Below are 18646 nucleotides of genomic sequence, written 5' to 3' on the forward strand. Positions count from 1 at the left end.
ATACCTTGCACAGATTTCTTTGTATCAGCAAATGGCTTCTTCATCCTTTGAGTTGTTCTGGCCAAATCTTTGCAATCATTATCTTTTTTCTTACTCTCTAACCAATTGATTTTCAACTCTTACATGTCTTTCCTTCAAAATATGTCCAGAATAGGATTACTGACTCTACCCCATGACAAATGAATTAACTCCAGGAGGAGCCCCTGTGTTCATCAGCCTATCTGAATTATAAGCCATCTACTCTGGTCTTTCCATTTCTCATATAAAATCTTGAAATAAAGTCTGATTAGCAAGATGGTTCCTGCTTCACACTACCTTGTCTCACTTTCTGTTGTTCTTTATTTGCTTTGATAACAGAGAAAAAAAAAGTCTCAAGACAGTGTTAGGTTAGTGATAGCATGAGTTAAGACCAAAGAACTGCTTCGAAGAACAGGACTCAACTCTTAACCAGCTGGGTATCTCTGTGTTTATGGACATGTGAGAATTTAAAGATGAGAGGAGGATAAAGAGAAGCAAAGTGTTTTTGTAAAATTCTCTTTTTAAGTTGACGGGCAATTTTGTATAATGGGTAAAGAATATAGAATGGAGAGCCAGTGAGCCTTGGCCTGAATCCTGCCAGTAGCCATGTGACCTTGGGATTTTTTTCCCCTGGTTTTATTGAGAAATAATGACATCAGTTCAGTTCAGTCGCTCAGTCATGTCCGACTCTTTGCGACCCCATGAATCGCAGCACGCCAGGCCTCCCTGTCCATCACCAACTCCCGGAGTTCACTCAAACTCACGTCCATCGAGTCGGTAATGCCATCCAGCCATCTCATCCTCTGTTGTCCCCTTCTCCTCATGCCCCCAATCTCTCCCAGCATCCAAGTCTTTTCTAACGAGTCAACTCTTCGCATCTGGTATATCTGAGGTTATTGATATTTCTCCTGGCAGTCTTGGTTCCAGCTTGTTCTTCTTCCAGCCCAGTGTTTCTCATGATGTACTCTGCATATAAGTTAAATAAGCAGGGTGACAATATACAGCCTTGACGTACTCCTTTCCTATTTGGAACCAGTCTGTTGTCCCATGTCCAGTTCTAACTGTTGCTTCCTGACCTGCATGTAGGTTTCTCAAGAGGCAGATCAGGTGGTCTGGTATTCGCATCTCTTGAAGAATTTTCTACAGTTTATTGTGATCCACACAGTCAAAGGCTTTGGCATAGTCAATCAGTTCAGTTCAGTTCAGTCGCTCAGTCGTGTCCGACTCTTTGCAACCCCATGAATCGCAGCACGCCAGGCCTCCCTGTCCATCACCAACTCCCAGAGTTCACCCAGACTCAAGTCCATTGAGTCCATGATGCCATCCAGCCATCTCATCCTCTGTCGTCCCCTTCTCCTCCTGCCCTCAATCCCTTCCAGCATCAGAGTCTTTTCCAATGAGTCAACTCTTCTCATGGGGTGGCCAAAGTACTGGAGTTTCAGCTTTCGCATCATTCCTTCCAAAGAAATCCCAGGGCTCATCTCCTTCAGAATGGACTGGTTGGATCTCCTTGCAGTCCAAGGGACTCTCAAGAGTCTTCTCCAACACCACAGTTCAAAAGCATCAATTCTTCGGCGCTCAGCCTTCTTCACAGTCGAACTCTCACATCGATGCATGACCACAGGAAAAACCATAGCCTTGACTTGACGAACCTTTGTTGGCAAAGTAATGTTTCTGCTTTTGAATATGCTATCTAGGTTGGTCATAACTTTCCTTCCAAGCAGTAAGCATCTTTTAATTTCATGGCTGCAGTCACCATCTGCAGTGATTTTGGAGCCCAAAAAAATAACATCTGACACTGTTTCCACCGTTTCCCCATCTATTTCCCATTAAGTGATGGGACCAGATGCCATGATCTTAGTTTTCTGAATGTTGAGCGTTAAGCCAACTTTTTCACTCTCCACTTTTACCTTCATCAAGAGGCTTTTGAGTTCCTCTTCACTTTGTGCCATAAGGGTGGTGTCATCTGCATATCTGAGGTTATTGATATTTCTCCCAGCAATCTTGATTCCAGCTTGTGCTTCTTCCAGTCCAGCGTTTCTCATGATGTACTCTGCATGTAAGTTAAATAAGCAGGGTGACAATATACAGCCTTGACGTACTCCTTTTCCTATTTGGAACCAGTCTGTTGTCCCATGTCCAATTCTAACTGTTGCTTCCTGACCTGCATACAAATTTCTCAAGAGGCAGATCAGATGGTCTGGTATTCCCATCTCTTTCAGAATTTTCCACAGTTTATTGTGATCCACACAGTCAAAGGCTTTGGCATAGTCAATAAAGCAGAAATAGATGTTTTTCTGGAACTCTCTTGCTTTTTCCATGATCCAGCAGATGTTGGCAATTTGATCTCTGGTTCCTCTGCCTTTTCTAAAACCAGCTTGAACATCTGGAAGTTCACGGTTCACATATTGCTGAAGCCTGGCTTGGAGAATTTTGAGCATTACTTTATTAGCGTGTGAGATGAGTGCAATTGTGCGGTAGTTTGAGCATTCTTTGGCATTGCGTTTCTTTGGGATTGGAATGAAAACTGACCTTTTCTAGTCCTGTGGCCACTGCTGAGTTTTCCAAATTTGCTGGCATAATGAGTGCAGCACTTTCATAGCATCATCTTTCAGGATTTGGAATAGCTTAACTGGAATTCCATCACCTTCACTAGCTTTGTTCATAGTGATGTTTTCTAAGGCCCACTTGACTTCACATTCCAGGATGTCTGGCTCTAGGTCAGTCATCACACCATTGTGATTATCTGGGTCGTGAAGATCTTTTTTGTACGGTTCTTCTGTGTATTCTTGCCATCTCTTCTTAATATATTCTGCTTCTGTTAGGTCCCTACCATTTCTTTTCTTTATCGAGCCCATTTTGCATGAAATGTTCCCTTGGTATCTCTAATTTTCTTGAAGAGATCTCTAGTCTTTCCCATTCTGTTGTTTTCCTCTATTTCTTTGCATTGATCGCTGAAGAAGGCTTTCTTATCTCTTCTTGCTATTCTTTGAAACTCTGCATTCAGATGCTTATATCTTTCCTTTTCTCCTTTGCTTTTCACTTCTCTTCTTTTCATAGCTATTTGTAAGGCCTCCCCAGACAGCCATTTTGCTTTTTTGCATTTCTTTTCCATGGGGATGGTCTTGATCCCTGTCTCCTGTACAATGTCACGAACCTCCATCTATAGTTCATCAGGCACTCTATCTATCAGATCTAGTCCCTTAAATCTATTTCTCACTTCTACTGTATAATCATAAGGAATTTGATTTAGGTCATACCTGAATGGTCTAGTGGTTTTCCCTACTTTTTTCAATTTAAGTCTTAATTTGGCAATAAGGAGTTCATGATCTGAGCCGCAGTCAGCTCCTGGTCTTGTTTTTGCTGACTGTATAGAGCTTCTCCATCTTTGGCGTCAAAGAATATAATCAATCTGATTTCGGTGTTGACCATCTGGTGTTGTCCATGTATAGAGTCTTCTCTTGTTTTGTTGGAAGACAGAATGATCTCTTTTCATTTCCAAGGCAAACCATTCAGTATCACATTAATCCAAGTCTATGCCCCAACCAGTAACGCTGAAGAAGCTGACGTTGAACAGTTCTATGAAGACCTACAAGACCTTTTAGAACTAACACCCAAAAAAGATGTCCTTTTTATTATAGGGGACTGGAATGCAAAAGTAGGAAGTCAAGAAACACCTGGAGTAACAGGCAAATTTGGCCTTGGAATACGGAATGAAGCAGGGCAAAGACTAATAGAGTTTTGCTGAGAAAATGCACTGGCATAGTCAATATATCACTGTAAATTTAAGATGTACAATAAGATGATTCCATTTACATACATTGTGAAATGATTACCACAATAGGTTTAGTTAACATCCATCAACTCGTGTAGATGCAAAAAGATGAAAAAAATTTCTCTCTTTGTGGTGAGAACTCCTAGAATCTACTCTCTTAACAACTTTCCTATGAATCATATAGCAACTATAGTTACCGTTTTACTATGTTAAATCCCCAGTGCTTACTTATTGAATAACTGTAAGTTTGTACCTTTTGATCACTTTCCTCCAATTCTGCCCAACCCCAATCCCCACCTCTGATAACCACAAATCTAACCTCTTTTTCTATGAGTTTTTCCTGTTCATTTTGTATTAGAGTCTACATAGAAGTGAGATCATACAGTATTTGTCTTTCCTTGTCTGACTGATTTCAATTACCATAAAGTCTTAAAGGTTCATCCATGTTGTCACAAATAGTAGAATTTCCTCATTTTTTATGACTGAATAATAGTCCATTGTATATGCCACAACTTCTTTATCCATTCATCTATTGATGGGCACTTGTTTCCATGTAATGCTTCTGTGAACATGGGGTACAGATATCTCTTTGAATTAGTGTTTTTATTTCCTTTGGATATATTCCCAGAAGTGGAATTGCTGGGTCACATGATAGTTCTATTTTTAACTTTTTGAAGATCCTCGATGCTATTTTCTATTGTGGCTGCAGTACAGAAAATCCTGAAGTTTCTCTTTGTTTTAGTTGCCTTTTTGAGATGGGAGTAAAACTGGCATTTGCCTTATTACATATGGTTGTTATGAAGAAGATTAGGTAAGTTTGTACATATAAAGGAGTTAAATAATCTTAATACAGAGTAAGTGTGCATTAAGTAGCTTTTTTTTTTTTAAAGAAAAAAAAACAGTTTTCAAAGTAGCATTGTGGACCTTAGAAATCCTGGTGGCATAAGGAGCTCTAAAAATTTTTGTGATGAACTATATATAGGAACCCAGTTCCTTAGTTTAGAGTTCTCCTTCCTTGTGCAGTAGAAAACTGTTTAAAGGGACAGTGGCTACACATTAAGTGCATTCAGCTCCACAAAGTCACAAGGCCTGGAGTGAATCTAAGTCCATTTAGTCCAATAAATAAAGCAACAGCAAACACTCATTCTTTTATACCATTTAGTCTAATAAATAAAGCAACAACAAACTCGACTCATTCTTTTCCTCTTTGCCCTACAACAAGATGGTGCATGTTTGGACGAAGACAGTGGAGTTTGTTTTCAGAACAGCAGACCTGTCTGCAGTATGTATTTTACAACTGACTGCACCTTGGACTTCAACTAGACCTTTCATTGGAGTCTGCTAGAACTGACCATGAAGGAGAGTTCTGCCAAAATTGCCATTCTTTACTCCTCATCCTTTTTATAGAAACCCCATCTTAACTGCTTGTCAGAATTTGCTGTCCTTAATGTTCTTTTTTATGTTAAAATTTTTTTTTTAAATGAAGAATAGTTGATTTACAATCTTAATGTTCTTTCTAAACCAACATCAAGGAATATGTAAACAAAGGCAGCAGCAATTAGTTAACAACGAATGAGGTATTCAGGGGTCTTGCCTATTGAAAATTGCCCAGCAACATGGGATGGAATAAATCAGGCTAGAGGCTGGGGTAGTTTTAATAAGCTCTTCTGTCCAACGCCCAACCAATTTGACTGATTTCTCTTTTCCTCATTATCTTTCTCTACTTCAGTATTTGTTTGCTTGTCTAATTGTTTATTTTCCGTTCCTCTTCCTGGGATTTTTTTCCCTCAGCTACGTCTGTTGTCCTTCCTCCACTACATTTTAACTCTATCTGTACATTGTGGAAGAGAAGATAACCAAACCTTTATATTTTAAATTAGAATATTTCCTAAGTCCTCTGTTTTTCCCTCAGGATCTAAGATTGCTTTTAATTAAGGGACACTGTGAACTTTTAGTGTGCTTGATGTGAGCACTACTGCTCATTTGGGTAGAAAAATTTTCACTTGAAACTGTCCCTGCCATTGTAGGATAGTTAACACCCCTGACTACAGTGCCAAGTGCCAGCGACCCAAAAATGCCTTCCCACATTTCCACACACCCCACAGAGCAGTGGTGGAGCCTCTGATTTAGAACCACTGCTTACTAACCTATTAGAAGCATATCATCCCAATACTGAATTTGGCTGCTCATCATCAGCTGTTCTTTACAATTTGATGGAGCATCTTAGTTGGCAAAATTTTTATGACTAGAGAAAATCTACTACTTGAGCCATTAAAGCTGTGTCATTTAGACTGTATCTGTCACTTTTCAAAATTCAAGATGTTGGGAAAAGTAAGTTGTTTATTGGTGCTTTGCAGTGCTTAGTCACTCAGTCATGTCTGATTCTTTGTAACCCCATGGACTATATCCCACCAGGCTCCTCTGTCCATGGGGATTCTCCAGAAGAATACTGGAGTGGGTTGCCATGCCCTTCTCCAGGGGATCTTCCTTACCCAGGGATCGAACCCAGGTCTCCCTTGTTGGAGGCGGATTCTTTACCATCTGAGTTACCAGGGAAGCTATACACACACACACACACACACACACACACACACACACACACACACACACACACTTCATATATATATACACACTTCATATATATATATAAACTTCATATATATATGTATACTTCATATATATATGTATACTTCATATATATATATATATATTGAGTATCTTAAGGAAAACATTAGATTTTCCTAAAGTTACTTGTTTATGAAATGAGTTGTAAGTTTCTCAAAGTGTATTCATTTTTAATTTAGAGGATTAAAGTTTATAGCTCAGTCAGTAAAGAACCTGCTTGCAGTGCAGGAGACGCGGGTTCGATCCCTGGGTCGGAAAGATTCCCTGGAGAAAGAAATGGCAACCCACTCCAGTATTCTTGCCTGGAAAAGCCTATGGACAGAGGAGCCTGATGGGCTATAGTCCATGGGGTTGCAATAGTCGGACATGACTTAGTGACTAAACCACCACCATAGTACAAAGTGCACACACACTTTAGACTCTCTTGTACTAATGATTTGTAAATCTGCACATTGAGTATAATTTAGTTTATATTGTTATAGAAGTAATTAAGTTATAATTTTCTTTTTATATTTCAGAGAAAGAGATTTGAAGAAAACTGGGCACAGGTTCAGCAAAGCCAGGAAGAGAAACAGAAAAAGAAGTAAAAAGCAGAACAGTCATAATAAAATCATGGAGGAAAACTCATTTGAAACCTTAAATTATCTTACACCAGGAGATCAGGACCCATCTCAGAGTGAAGAGGAAGACTTAGAAGAGACCAAAAGGGAATCAGAGTGTTCCTTAACTGTTAGTCTGAGAAATGAAGTGGGAGATTTTTTGAATGTCCATAAGGATAAAAGACAGGAAGACATAAATTCTGAAAACAGTTTGCCAGATGTTATGTCTGTTGTTGAGTTGGACAGTCCACCAAAGAATTACCTCCCTAAAGATAATGATGACTTGTTTCTAAGTTTGTCATTGATGCCAAATGAAAGTTCTGTTTCTTGTCCAACAGTGACTCAAAATATTTCCTGTGTAGCAAGTGATGACTGTTCTGTTACAGAGGTAGAAAAGCGTATTGAAAATAGGAATATCATGACATTAAACACCCAGGATAAATTTGCTGAAGCCCCATGCTTATTTATGCAGAAGGGAGAGATGGTAGATGAGAGTCTCCTGAATGAAACAAGTCTGTGCCATCAATATACATCTGGAACATCAGATAAAGTTTTAAGAAAGGAACAAGCAGTAAATACAACTAAAAACAATAATTGGGCTTTTTTCTCAAATGATTTGTCTGATGGTGATTTACAGTTGGGCTCTGATAGACAACCCTATTTTGGTAGCTGGCCTGAGGGGCCTCATAAGTTTATATGTGAACAGAGACCAAAGAAAGATAGACGGCAAAAGCTGGCTCATCCTGACAGCAGGGGGCAGTTGATCAAATTGATCTCCACTTCGGAAGGGCCGGGAGACAGTCCAGAAACATTGATAGAAGAGAAGCTATCGATAGAAAATGAAGACTTGTCATCTCCAACTGAGAATATAGATTCTGTCATAGAAACAGAGACAAATATCTTTGAAAGCCAGATCTTTAAACTGGATATCCTGAAGAGTACCTTACATTCAACAGAGAATAAAAAGAGGCAGAAAAGGATTTTCAGTCTGGCACCAAACTTTAACTTACTGGGACAGAGTCATACCAATGTAAAAGAAATGGGGAAATGTGACTTGTTAACAGAAAGCCAAGGACTAAAAATTATTTTGGAAGAAGAAAAAGATGAAATTTCAGAAATAAATAATGAAGAGAATAAGCAACACATTATGACCTTCGATTATCATCCGTCATGGTTTTACTTTGACATTTACTTTGACATTGTCAAAGATTCTCTTCTAAATGTTGGTGGACAATTTTATTCTCATTACCTGCTATTTAATAGAGTAAGGCATTCTGTGTATTTTTACAGAAACCCCATTCCTTCTCTTATGCTACAGTATCCATCTAGCTTTTGGAAGATATCTTTTTCAGGCAAGAAACTGTTTTCGACTTTCAACTCTCAGAGAAGAGTAGATGATAAACTAAATGATGTAAGGTTTACTTCTTCAGAAATTTTAAGTAGCCAGCCTGATACTTTGTACTCTTCTAGTGTCACCTCTGATCCTCACTCCTTAAATCAAAGTTTTGTTGAAAAGCTAAAGACATGGGAAGAACCTAGGCCTTTATCGTTCCTACAAACTCAGGATAACCAAGATTTAACAAGCCCTGACTACTTTGATTCTCTTGAGCTACCATTATCACAGGAGTTTGCCTTTCAACTAGTAAAGCTTTTTGGATCTCCTGGAGTTCCAGTGGGTAAATTGAGTTTATTTGGTACAAATAAAAAGTCCAGTTTAATATATGTGAGTAATTTTTGAGGTGTTTCTACCTCATGTTAGTGATTTCTTACAGTTAACTGATCTTGCGATGCTTTTCAGAGATGGAAGTGGAGGATGTATAGCAAATGGTGCTTGATGGAGTCAAGCCCCAAGTCCCACTGCCAGATCGACCAGTAGTCTGAAATGTCTTTGAGCATGTTGAATACTTGGACTCTCAATTTAAACAGACAGTAGGAAGAATGAAGAACGAGACAGGCTAACAGTGATTGGTAACAAATAGAGATGGACTGCTTTATTTTTGGAAAAATCTTTCTGCTTTCTACATTTCCCTTGTTTAGCATATGACCCTTTCTCATTCACAGTTGGGCTTGTAGATATGAGAATAGTAAAATGATGGACAATGAAAATTAAGTGATGAAAAAAATACCTGAAATCAGTTTTAATTTTTAAAGACTGTCTGAGAAGGGTAGTGAAAAGAAGGTTAGGAAGGAGTCTGACTGGTTGACTTTTTTTAATATTATAAGTAATATTGTTATAACATTATAAGTAAATATTCTAAGTAAATTTCCTCTAAATAATATGCCTATTTAAGATACTGAATATCTTAAAAAGTAAATGAAGAACATATCCCAATTTTTCCTTGTCTGTAAGTCAGTTGCACATGTTAATGATTTCTTGTAATTACATGTCCCCTTGCTTGGGGACAGAAGCTGTAAGAGCTAAGAAGTAAAGCTCCAGTCCCTGCATCCAATATCTTCCTGATAGTCTTTTTCTTCTGCACCTACCATTGAGCCTGTGATTCTCTCACACTTTAACTTCCAGTGGTTTTTACTTTGCTCCTGAACTTCTGCTGTTTTCCATGTATTTGGTTAAATCAGCTCAGACCCAAGATTGGTTAAATCTCAGAGTCTGAGGACTGACAACTATCAACCTGTTCTGGTGTCATTCTTACCATTTTTATAAACTTTATGAACAACCACATCGTTACGGTTTGCTGCCATTTTCTATCTTCCTAGATGCACCAAAGAAACATACCAATTTTAAAAGTTAAATTGCATTTGCTTTTAAGCCAGGAATCTTATTCCAAAGTTCATATTCTGAAATTATATGCATAATTCTTTGTGTCGTTTTGTGCCATTTTTCTGGGAGAAAGTCCTTAGATTTTATCAGGTTCTCAGGGATGACTGTGACCCCAAAATGTTAATTATCACTGCCTTAGATCAGCACCAGAAAGCATGAAGGCACTAGTGGGAAAAGATTCTAAACCTCCTCCCCTGAATGCACAATACCATCATAATCAACAATAATGATCCAGCATCCATTAATTAAGCTTTGGAAAGCTTTTTAGAGGAAATAGACCTCATTCATCAAGTAGCTTACCTTCTAAATGGGGAGACAAGACTAACACAAAACAAATTATTGTGCATAGAAAATATAAATGATAAACTTATGAATATTTTACGAGTGAGGTTAGCTGTGCCAAAGGGATTGTAGAAGAGAATATGGGGTTGTGGTTTTGTCTGGGATGGCTCCAAATGGGAGTGAATTGTAAACTGTGCTTATATCATACAAATGTGACTTAAAAGAAAAACAGAGGGAAAGAATTTTACATTTGGAAATAGTGTATGCTTGAAAAATTCCTGCCTGGCTAATCCCATGGACAGAGGAGCCTGTCAGGCTGCAGTCGATGAGGTCACAGAAATAGGATCTCTCTGTGAAATGAGGTCTGAGCACGAGCACAAGATGCTTAAAAAAGGAAAGGAGAAAACTCTTAAGTGGAGGCTGTAAACCAATTCGTTTATAGCCGAAGGTCGAAGGAGCAAAGCTCTGGCATATCTACGGCCTTGTCAATAAGACAGGGAACTTGGATTCTATTATTAGGAAGTCTGTAGAAACTGTATTGTTGGAGAAGACTCTTGAGAGTCCCATGGACTGCAAGGAGATCCAACCAGTCCATTCTAAAGGAGATCAGTCCTGGGTGTTCTTTGGAAGGAATGATGCTAAAGCTGAAACTCCAGTACTTTGGCCACCTCATGCGAAGAGTTGACTCATTGGAAAAGACTCTGATGCTGGGAGGGATTGGGGGGCAGGAGGAAAAGGGGACGACAGAGGATAAGATGGCTGGATGGCATCACGGACTCGATGGACGTGAGTCTGGGTGAACTCCGGGAGTTGGTGATGGACAGGGAGGCCTGGCGTGCTGCGATTCATGGGGTCGCAAAGAGTCGGACACGACTGAGCGACTGAACTGAACTGAACTGAACTGAGACACAGTAGGATTATATAGTAACCATATATAGACCTGAAGAAACCAAGCTACTCGTGTTGCTAGGGATGTGCAAGTATAGGAAGAATATCTTGTATGGTTTAATTTGGCTGATTTGTTTAGATCAATGTGTGGACTTGCTTATGAGTATCTTAATTGTGAGGATTTTTCCCCCCATACACTCTTATGTGGAAGGAGCAATTTGCAAGAAGACTGAACTTGCTGTGCTTGCAATATTCTATACAATGTCTCAGGAAAGGATGCCTGCCTAAATTTTATGCCCTGTGACAGTACCTGCTGCTGATGTGTATATGTTTGTATTTACACGAGAATATGAACTAAGATACACATCACTTTACATATATACCTAAGCATTTTTATTGAGTCTGGGTAGCGTTTGCTAATAGGAATCTGAGACAAACTAATTCCTGCTTTAGCTGTCACTGAAATAGCTTCAAAACCAGGCTTTTATCATTATGGAGGTCTAGATACCATGTTTGCATATATTCATATTCAGGGTAAAACTATGTGTGACAGGAGAGATGAAATTTGTTCTCTTCCCCCCCACCCCCAGAATCTTTGTTGCCAGAAGACTGTGTGGTTCCCCTCGACCGGAAGACACTAAAGATGATCTACCTACAGTGGAAGACGTCAGTAGAGGTATATTTTTATGCTTTCAAAGATCTCTAACTGGTTTCTCTTTTTTTATTATTAATTTTTAATGCAATTTTTAAAAGTTACTTTCCATTTATAGTTATTAGAAAATACTGTCTATACTCCTTGTGTTGTATAATACATTCTTTTTAAAATAATTTTATTTATTTATGGATGTATTTTTGGCTGCTTTGGGTCTTTGTTGCTGCACGTGGACTTTTTAGTTTCTCAGAGCAGGGCCTACTTTTAGGTTGCAGTGTGTGGGTTCTCACTGCCATGGCTTCTCTTGTTTCAGAGCCTATAGGCTCTAGAGCACAGGCTCAGGAGTTGTGGCACACAGGCTTAGCTGCTCTGCGGCATGTGGAATCTTCCTGGTCCAGGGGCCCAAGCCCATGTCCCCTGCATCAGCAGGTGGATTTCCAACCACTGGACCCCCAGGGGAGTCTGTATAATACATTCTTGAGCTTATCTTACACCCAGTAGTTTGTACCTCCCACTGTTCCACCCTTATATTGCCCCTGCCTCCCATAACCACTAGTTTTTTCTCTGTATCTGAATCTGCTGCTTTTTTGTTTTATTAATTAGTTTGTTGTATTTTTAGGTTCCACATATGACGTTTATAGTATTTGTCTTTTCCTTTCTGATTTATTTCTTAGCATAATGCCCTCTAACTGGTTTCTTAAAAAAAAAGAAATCCTGTTCATCAAATGTAACAGGAAGAGCTACATCCCTTGTATTAGAGAAAGGATGTATGTGAATGGTTGGATAACCTATGCATGTTTCTTTCAATTAGTCCCAGAGAGAAAGTTGCATTTAACTCCCTAATGTTGTTGTAGAGTAGGCTGGTATAAGGGTCAACTGTGGGTGACTCAGGTGCCTGTTTTAGGAGAGTCATTTATTTTTCTTTACATCTTTTTCTTCTGTCCACCCCTCAATCTTGTTATAATAGAGTAACAGCTACAAATTAGATTCATATTTACTTAACTTGGAAGCACCTCATTATTGGTACTCTGGTGGCCCATGATGGTTCTGACAGGCTATTAATTTCCCAGGCAGCTGGAGGAGGACTGGCTGAGAAGGTTAGAAAGGTAACGGAGACTCTGGAAAAGCCAGTTCTCTGTATCATGTAATGAGGAGAGGCTGGAATTCTGTTTACCTTAGTTGGTAGTTACTTAAATGTGCCCAAGGGCCATGCTAGAGGTACATTTTGAAATAAATAGTAAAATCAAGGTTTAGGGAACCATTATAGAATTATATGTTCAGGATAGTAGGTATTTCTTATCTTTTCATGTAAACACAGCTATGGGAAAAGTAGATTCATTTGTGTGCTCAGGTAGTAAAACCAAATACATTTTTTTAAAATTTCTTTTTTCTCCTCATTTGCATGGTGACCTTGTTGCTACCTAAATACATACACACACACACACACAAACGCATGGATACTTTAAATGTTTAAACTGACATTTGTGTTTATTAGGTTTCTTTCTCATTTGGGGAGTGTTCCTAGTGAGTTAAATGATGGTGTAAAAACTTAACCCCAGTGCCCTATAATTAATCATTATTATTATATGTATTTTAATTATAATTTCTAGAAAAGACAGAAGAAGATTGGTTAAAAAAAATGAGAATTCCTTGAACTGTAAGTACTACTTATTCTGGAGACCTGTATATGATCAGAAGGAAATGGATGTTGACATTATTTGGTTGTAATAGCTCATATGTACAATTGAAGAGTAAATATAAAAAATGTAGTCTGTTACCATAGCAACCCTGTGTGCTGTTCACATGTGATGTTTTTATTTCCTTTAAACGTAGATCTTTTTGTGAGATACAACAAAGCTTAGATTGTTGCTACCAAATTTATTTTCCAACTTTATTTGTTAGAATATATTTTAGAGCATTCTGTCAATACATAGTTTATGATGAATTCTCTTCCCCATCGCCCCCCTGACAGATTGATATATGATGAGGGCTGGGAATTAGGGATATAGGTTATATTTAAATATTAAAAGATTCTCTAGGAAAAGAGGTAAAATATGTAGACAAATGCATGTTATATTTTAAACTTGACACAAACTGACATTAAAATAAACACATTGCACTTTTTTTTCAAATACCTAAATTATGAGATAAACACAGCTGCTACTATTTCAGTATATATCTGCATTTGATAAGAATTGAATATACTCTGCATTAACCATATGTTTTCTCTTTTCATTATAACTCTTATTTCTAAGAGTATTCTGTGTTTCCATTTCTCAGCTAACTCAGAAACGCACATATACCCAGTAAAAATATTTCTGTTTGTTTTAAATAAGGTTCTGCTGAAAGAAGGGGAAAGGCTAAAGATTTGGGAGAAGAGATTAGATATTTAAAGGACCCACAATGGCAATCCACTCCATTGTTCTTGCCTGGAGAATCCCAGGGACGGAGAAGCCTGGTGGGCTGCCGTCTATGGGGTGGCACAGAGTCGGACACAACTGAAGCGACTTAGCAGCAGCAGCAAAAAATGTGGGATAGATAGAGGAGGGGAAGAGATTCCAGAGAAAGGACATGAACAAATTCATTCATTTGTTCAGCAAATGTTTATTGAGTTGCCTCAGTTTAGACATTTTTCTACACACCGAGGATGTAGCAGTGAAAACTGGCCTCATGGAGCTTATGTGAGGATTGAAGTTAGGAAGTGAGTGTTTACCTTTCCCCTCTGTGTGACAGCAGGATAAACAGCACACAATAAGCATGGGCATATTTGGCAGTGGCTAATTCGGCAGGTCTTTTCTATATGCTGATTTTGTGTCAAGGACACTTTATGAACCATACTTTTGACTTTTGTGTTCATCTTTTACATTCATGCTAAACTGACTGCCCTCTGTGAACCTCATAGAGCAGACATCTCTAATTATTAGTCTTCTCTTGTGGGGGAATTTTATGAGTGCTGTAGCTATGTACAGGATTTTTATAATTGTAATGATAATGGGCCTTTTGGTTTTGTCTTTGGCATAATGATCAGTGGGCCTCAAGTGGTAAACAGAAATTTAAAAAGAAGGAAATAGCAAGAGAATGTGGTTGGCTCTTGGAGCCTCAAATCCTCTTCCTGCTGGTGGCCAGAGTATTTATACTGCCTCACTCCTTTAAGGAGGTAGGGCAGCCTGCTGGAAAGAGAATGGGGATTCCCATCTTGAAGTTCCTGCCGACCGGGTATGTGACCTTAAACAAATTGTCTTCTCAAAGCTGCAATTTTTTCACCTGAAAAAAAGAAAAAAAAAAAAAAAAACTGGTTTATGATACTCATCTGTCATGGGGATATTAAATGAGGATTAAATGAAATAAATTGTGCAAAGTTTTTGAAAAATAATAGGCTCTTAATAAGGGTTAATTCCCTTCCCCTGAGTATCTTTGTTGGTTGCAGCTTTGATTTGAAGTGCTCCTGGCAGAGCAATGTATTGACTTAATAAACTTGTTAACACATTTGCATGAATTAAGTGTATTTATTTTTAACTTTACAGTGTAAAAAGCTGGATAATCAGGGAATGGGACATAGACCAGGTTTTGATTTAGAAACAGAAGGTTGGGCAGAATCCAGAGGACAGGCTCTTGAATGAAGCAAGACCAGGCAGGGTGTGGGAGCTGTGGGGACAGTGTGAAATTCTGGATGCTAGTTGTAGGGGTGTGTAAATAGTCATGAGCTTGGGAAACTGACAACAAACTCCATTCTTGTCACCATTCTGTCTGGACTTGTCTGGGCTTGTGTTTGTTTGCAGTTGAATTCTCCATCTTCCAGGTACTGTTGAAGATCCTGATCATCAAGAAAGAGAGCTCAGTGCCAACCCAAAGGATAATGTAGAGTGATATAGTCATTGGACTGAAATTGGTTTGAATAATCTGTTCAACTATTCTGATCAGTTTCCTGAATACTAATAAAAAACTCAGCAAAAGAGGTAATAACTTGAATAATTTATTATCTAATTTTGAAGATACTTGCCCTATTTTATTTCATGAAGAAAATAAGACCCAGGAAACTTGAGTAGATTATTTTAAAAATTGCATTGGAATAGAAGGATAGGCCCCTTTATCCAAATGTGGGTCAATGATTCCATTTGTAGAATTTCAAATCCAGAAAGCTCTGAAAACCAAAAGTTGTTTTGTTTTGTTTCTTAAATGTCTGGCATTAAAACTAAGTTGGCAGCAAAATTTGACCTGAACAGTCAGGTTAGTTGTACTCCTTATTTACCCCAGTTAGTGTGACTTTTCAGAAATTTCACTGGAGAAATATTAATGTGTTTAATTACCAGGGGTGCCCTAGACCTCACTCAGAACTTTCTGAATTCTGAAACAATTCTTACCTCAAGGATTTTGGTTAGGGATTGTGGGACTTGCACTATACTACAGTAACTATTATTTTTATTATTGCTATTATTTTAGTTTAATGGTACTTAACAGATTTCAAATATGAAAATTCATATTTGAAAAACAAGGTGTGATTTCTCATTATTCAACATGTAGGCATTTATGTAATCCCTATTTTCAGAAAGGGAGCATTGCCTACCTTATCTTACCTTCTACTCTTCTCATCCTGTTTTATCTTCTCCAGGGAATAAACCTCCAGGCTTCTCTAGAGGGCCGGCAGCTGCCTGTCTGTGGATGTTTGTTTCTTAAACAGACTTTTAACTGACTTTCCTATTTAGAGCCTCACCTCTAGCCCTGAATTTTCCAGTTGCTGAAATTTTAGGGGTTATGCAGAGTAAACGGTATTTCTTCTTGGCTTTCTATAATTCAAGTTTTGTTTCTTAATTGTTTTTCCAAATTAGTTAACACTAGGCCTTTTGCTTTCCAGTTTTTAATTATTTTGTTGCTGTGATCTTTTTTCTTACAGTTTATATTAATACTTAAAAATAATAATCATATCCCCCATTCTCCTAATGCTCCCCCCACCCCCCAAAAAAAGCCTCTACATTCTCCTGGGGTTTCAATGAGAGAGTGGAAGCTAACTATTTGTATTCCTTCTGCTTGGTTGGGAATTGAGTGTTTTATTTAAAATAGCTCAACATTTTCCCTAGTTCATTTTGTACAGTTTCAGTTTATCTTTCTGCTAGACCATAAGTCTGATCCAGACAGAGACCAAGGTATCCAATGTTTGATTGAACTCCCTGAGATCTTGCTCTCTGTGCAGGCTCCTAGTGCTGTTGTGAAACTGGACTCACCTTTGGCCTAGAATGGAATGATTTCAGACAAGAGATGATAAGTATTAGGGTTGAAACACAGATGGCTGCAGAGGAGACTCTGGCATCTGGCAAATCTTTGCTTTCTTAGGGCCCTTCAGTAGCAACATTTATGGATTTCTAATGAATACACCACCATGGCTGTGCATAAGGGTAATAGTATAAATATTTAACAGTGAGTATGGCATAGCTAATGACCAATTCTGAGACTCTGTGCCGTATTGAAGCGTATCAGCTAACTATCCACCCAGGCTTGTACTTAGGGTCCAGGATGCCCCCAGCTTTCTCCAGCCACTACCTTTATTACCTTGCCCTAATTTCCAGAATGAAGCTTTAGAAAAATGGGCTGGGATGACTTTCCCCACCTCCCAGGCTTCCTCTTCAAATCTTACACTCCTCAAGTGTCCCTATGCATAGTGGCAAATACTTGGTGCTTGGAAACAGATTATGGTTATCGCCTTGGGAGAGGCGTATGACCTCAAATAGAGGGATGGGATGTAGGAGGCAGTGGTAATGTGAGGTTAGAATGAGCAAAGTCAGTCTTATCCAGAGGACATTTCTTTGTTGGCAGACTTATCCCAGGCCACCGAGTCCTGAGCATTTCCCCTGTTGATTCAGCCCAGCAGACACTCTGCATGACTGCCGTCCCATTGTCCCCCTTCCCTAATCTCTTCCAGCTTCCTGTATCCTTCATCCAGCTTCTAGGGGAAGGACGAGGGAAGAGCCAGAAAGGAGGAGTTTTAAGTAGAGAGGCGCTACCTCTGAATGGCCAAATAGTGCAGTGCAGACTGGTGGAAGGTGAAAGCTGGAGGTGCTAGAGCAACAAGGGGTCCCCCAGAGAAACAGCTAAGGAGGCACAGATGGATGCTTTCCTATTCTTTCAATTCATGTCATTCATATATATATATATATATATATATGTAACAAGGTAAAAATGTATATAAGACATGTTTTTGAGTAAAAATTCAGATCAAAACTTTTGGTAGGGAAATCAGATAAAAGCTTTTGGTAGGGGAAGAAAGGACATAGAATGAGAATTGAGAAGCTACTACCTCTATTTTAAATGATTCTCCTCTGTTACAGGGTCTTTGGTTACACCGCTTTGGAAGCTTCATCTTGGTTTCAGACTTTCTGCCATATGGCATCTCCAGGGGAGAAACCTGGGGCTGATTTAAGCATTCCAAATTGTGGAGTATTTGGAACTATAGATTCAAGGGTTAAATTTCTGGTTTCCATGAGCTCTTCCTGTGTACCCCCTTGTTTTTCCACATCTTGTTAAGCAGTAATAATTAGAGAAAGATTTGAATGTTTCTTTGCTTGCCAAAAACTACTTCTAAGATTATTTTCTTTACCTCATCATAGCAATGGTTTGTAGGACAGCAAAGTGAGATTGTGCTGGTCATCACATTCTAGAGAAATAGAATAGAACTTGAGAGCTGAAAAACCTGGTTGGATGAACTGAGGGCATGAAGGAGTTTTAATCACAGGGATCCTCTGACCCGGGGTAGCCCTCCTCTCTGGAGGCTGCCACCTTGTTAGGGCAGTGAGGATCTGACTGTAGACGTTATCTGAGATTACTGTGACCCTCAGAACTGCTGATGTGGTCACTGACTGTGTTTACATTACTCCTCAGTTGAAGTTGTCCCTATCTTTGTTCAGTCTTAATCTTTAGTAAAGCCCATGCTCAGACTCATTCACTGAGAAGGCAGTTCAGGTCCATATACAATTATTGAGCACCTCTGAACGTCAGAGGCTGTGTTAGCTCTTGGGGTGACAAGGGTGACGCTGTCT

At 38.8% G+C, this 18646-nt stretch overlaps 1 protein-coding gene across 4 annotated transcripts in view; it reads left to right on the plus strand.

Annotated features, from left to right (window-relative positions):
* Positions 1-18646, plus strand: part of N4BP2L2 (NEDD4 binding protein 2 like 2) — an 84550-nt gene that overhangs the window by 46047 nt on the left and 19857 nt on the right. For 2 of the 4 annotated variants that reach the window (XM_027557456.1, XM_027557457.1), the window contains 4 exons: positions 6937-8693; positions 11557-11642; positions 13229-13275; positions 15418-15574. In XM_027557456.1, the coding sequence (XP_027413257.1) occupies positions 6937-8693; positions 11557-11642; positions 13229-13252 (1867 nt within the window). In that variant the 3' untranslated portion in view covers positions 13253-13275; positions 15418-15574. Of the gene's footprint in view, positions 1-6936; positions 8694-11556; positions 11643-13228; positions 13276-15397; positions 15579-18646 lie in introns of those variants that run through there. The other 2 variants (XM_027557453.1, XM_027557454.1) reach the window with 2 other exon arrangements.

Source organism: Bos indicus x Bos taurus, chromosome 12 (genome assembly GCF_003369695.1).
Source record: "Bos indicus x Bos taurus breed Angus x Brahman F1 hybrid chromosome 12, Bos_hybrid_MaternalHap_v2.0, whole genome shotgun sequence".
Taxonomy (NCBI): domain Eukaryota; kingdom Metazoa; phylum Chordata; class Mammalia; order Artiodactyla; family Bovidae; genus Bos; species Bos indicus x Bos taurus.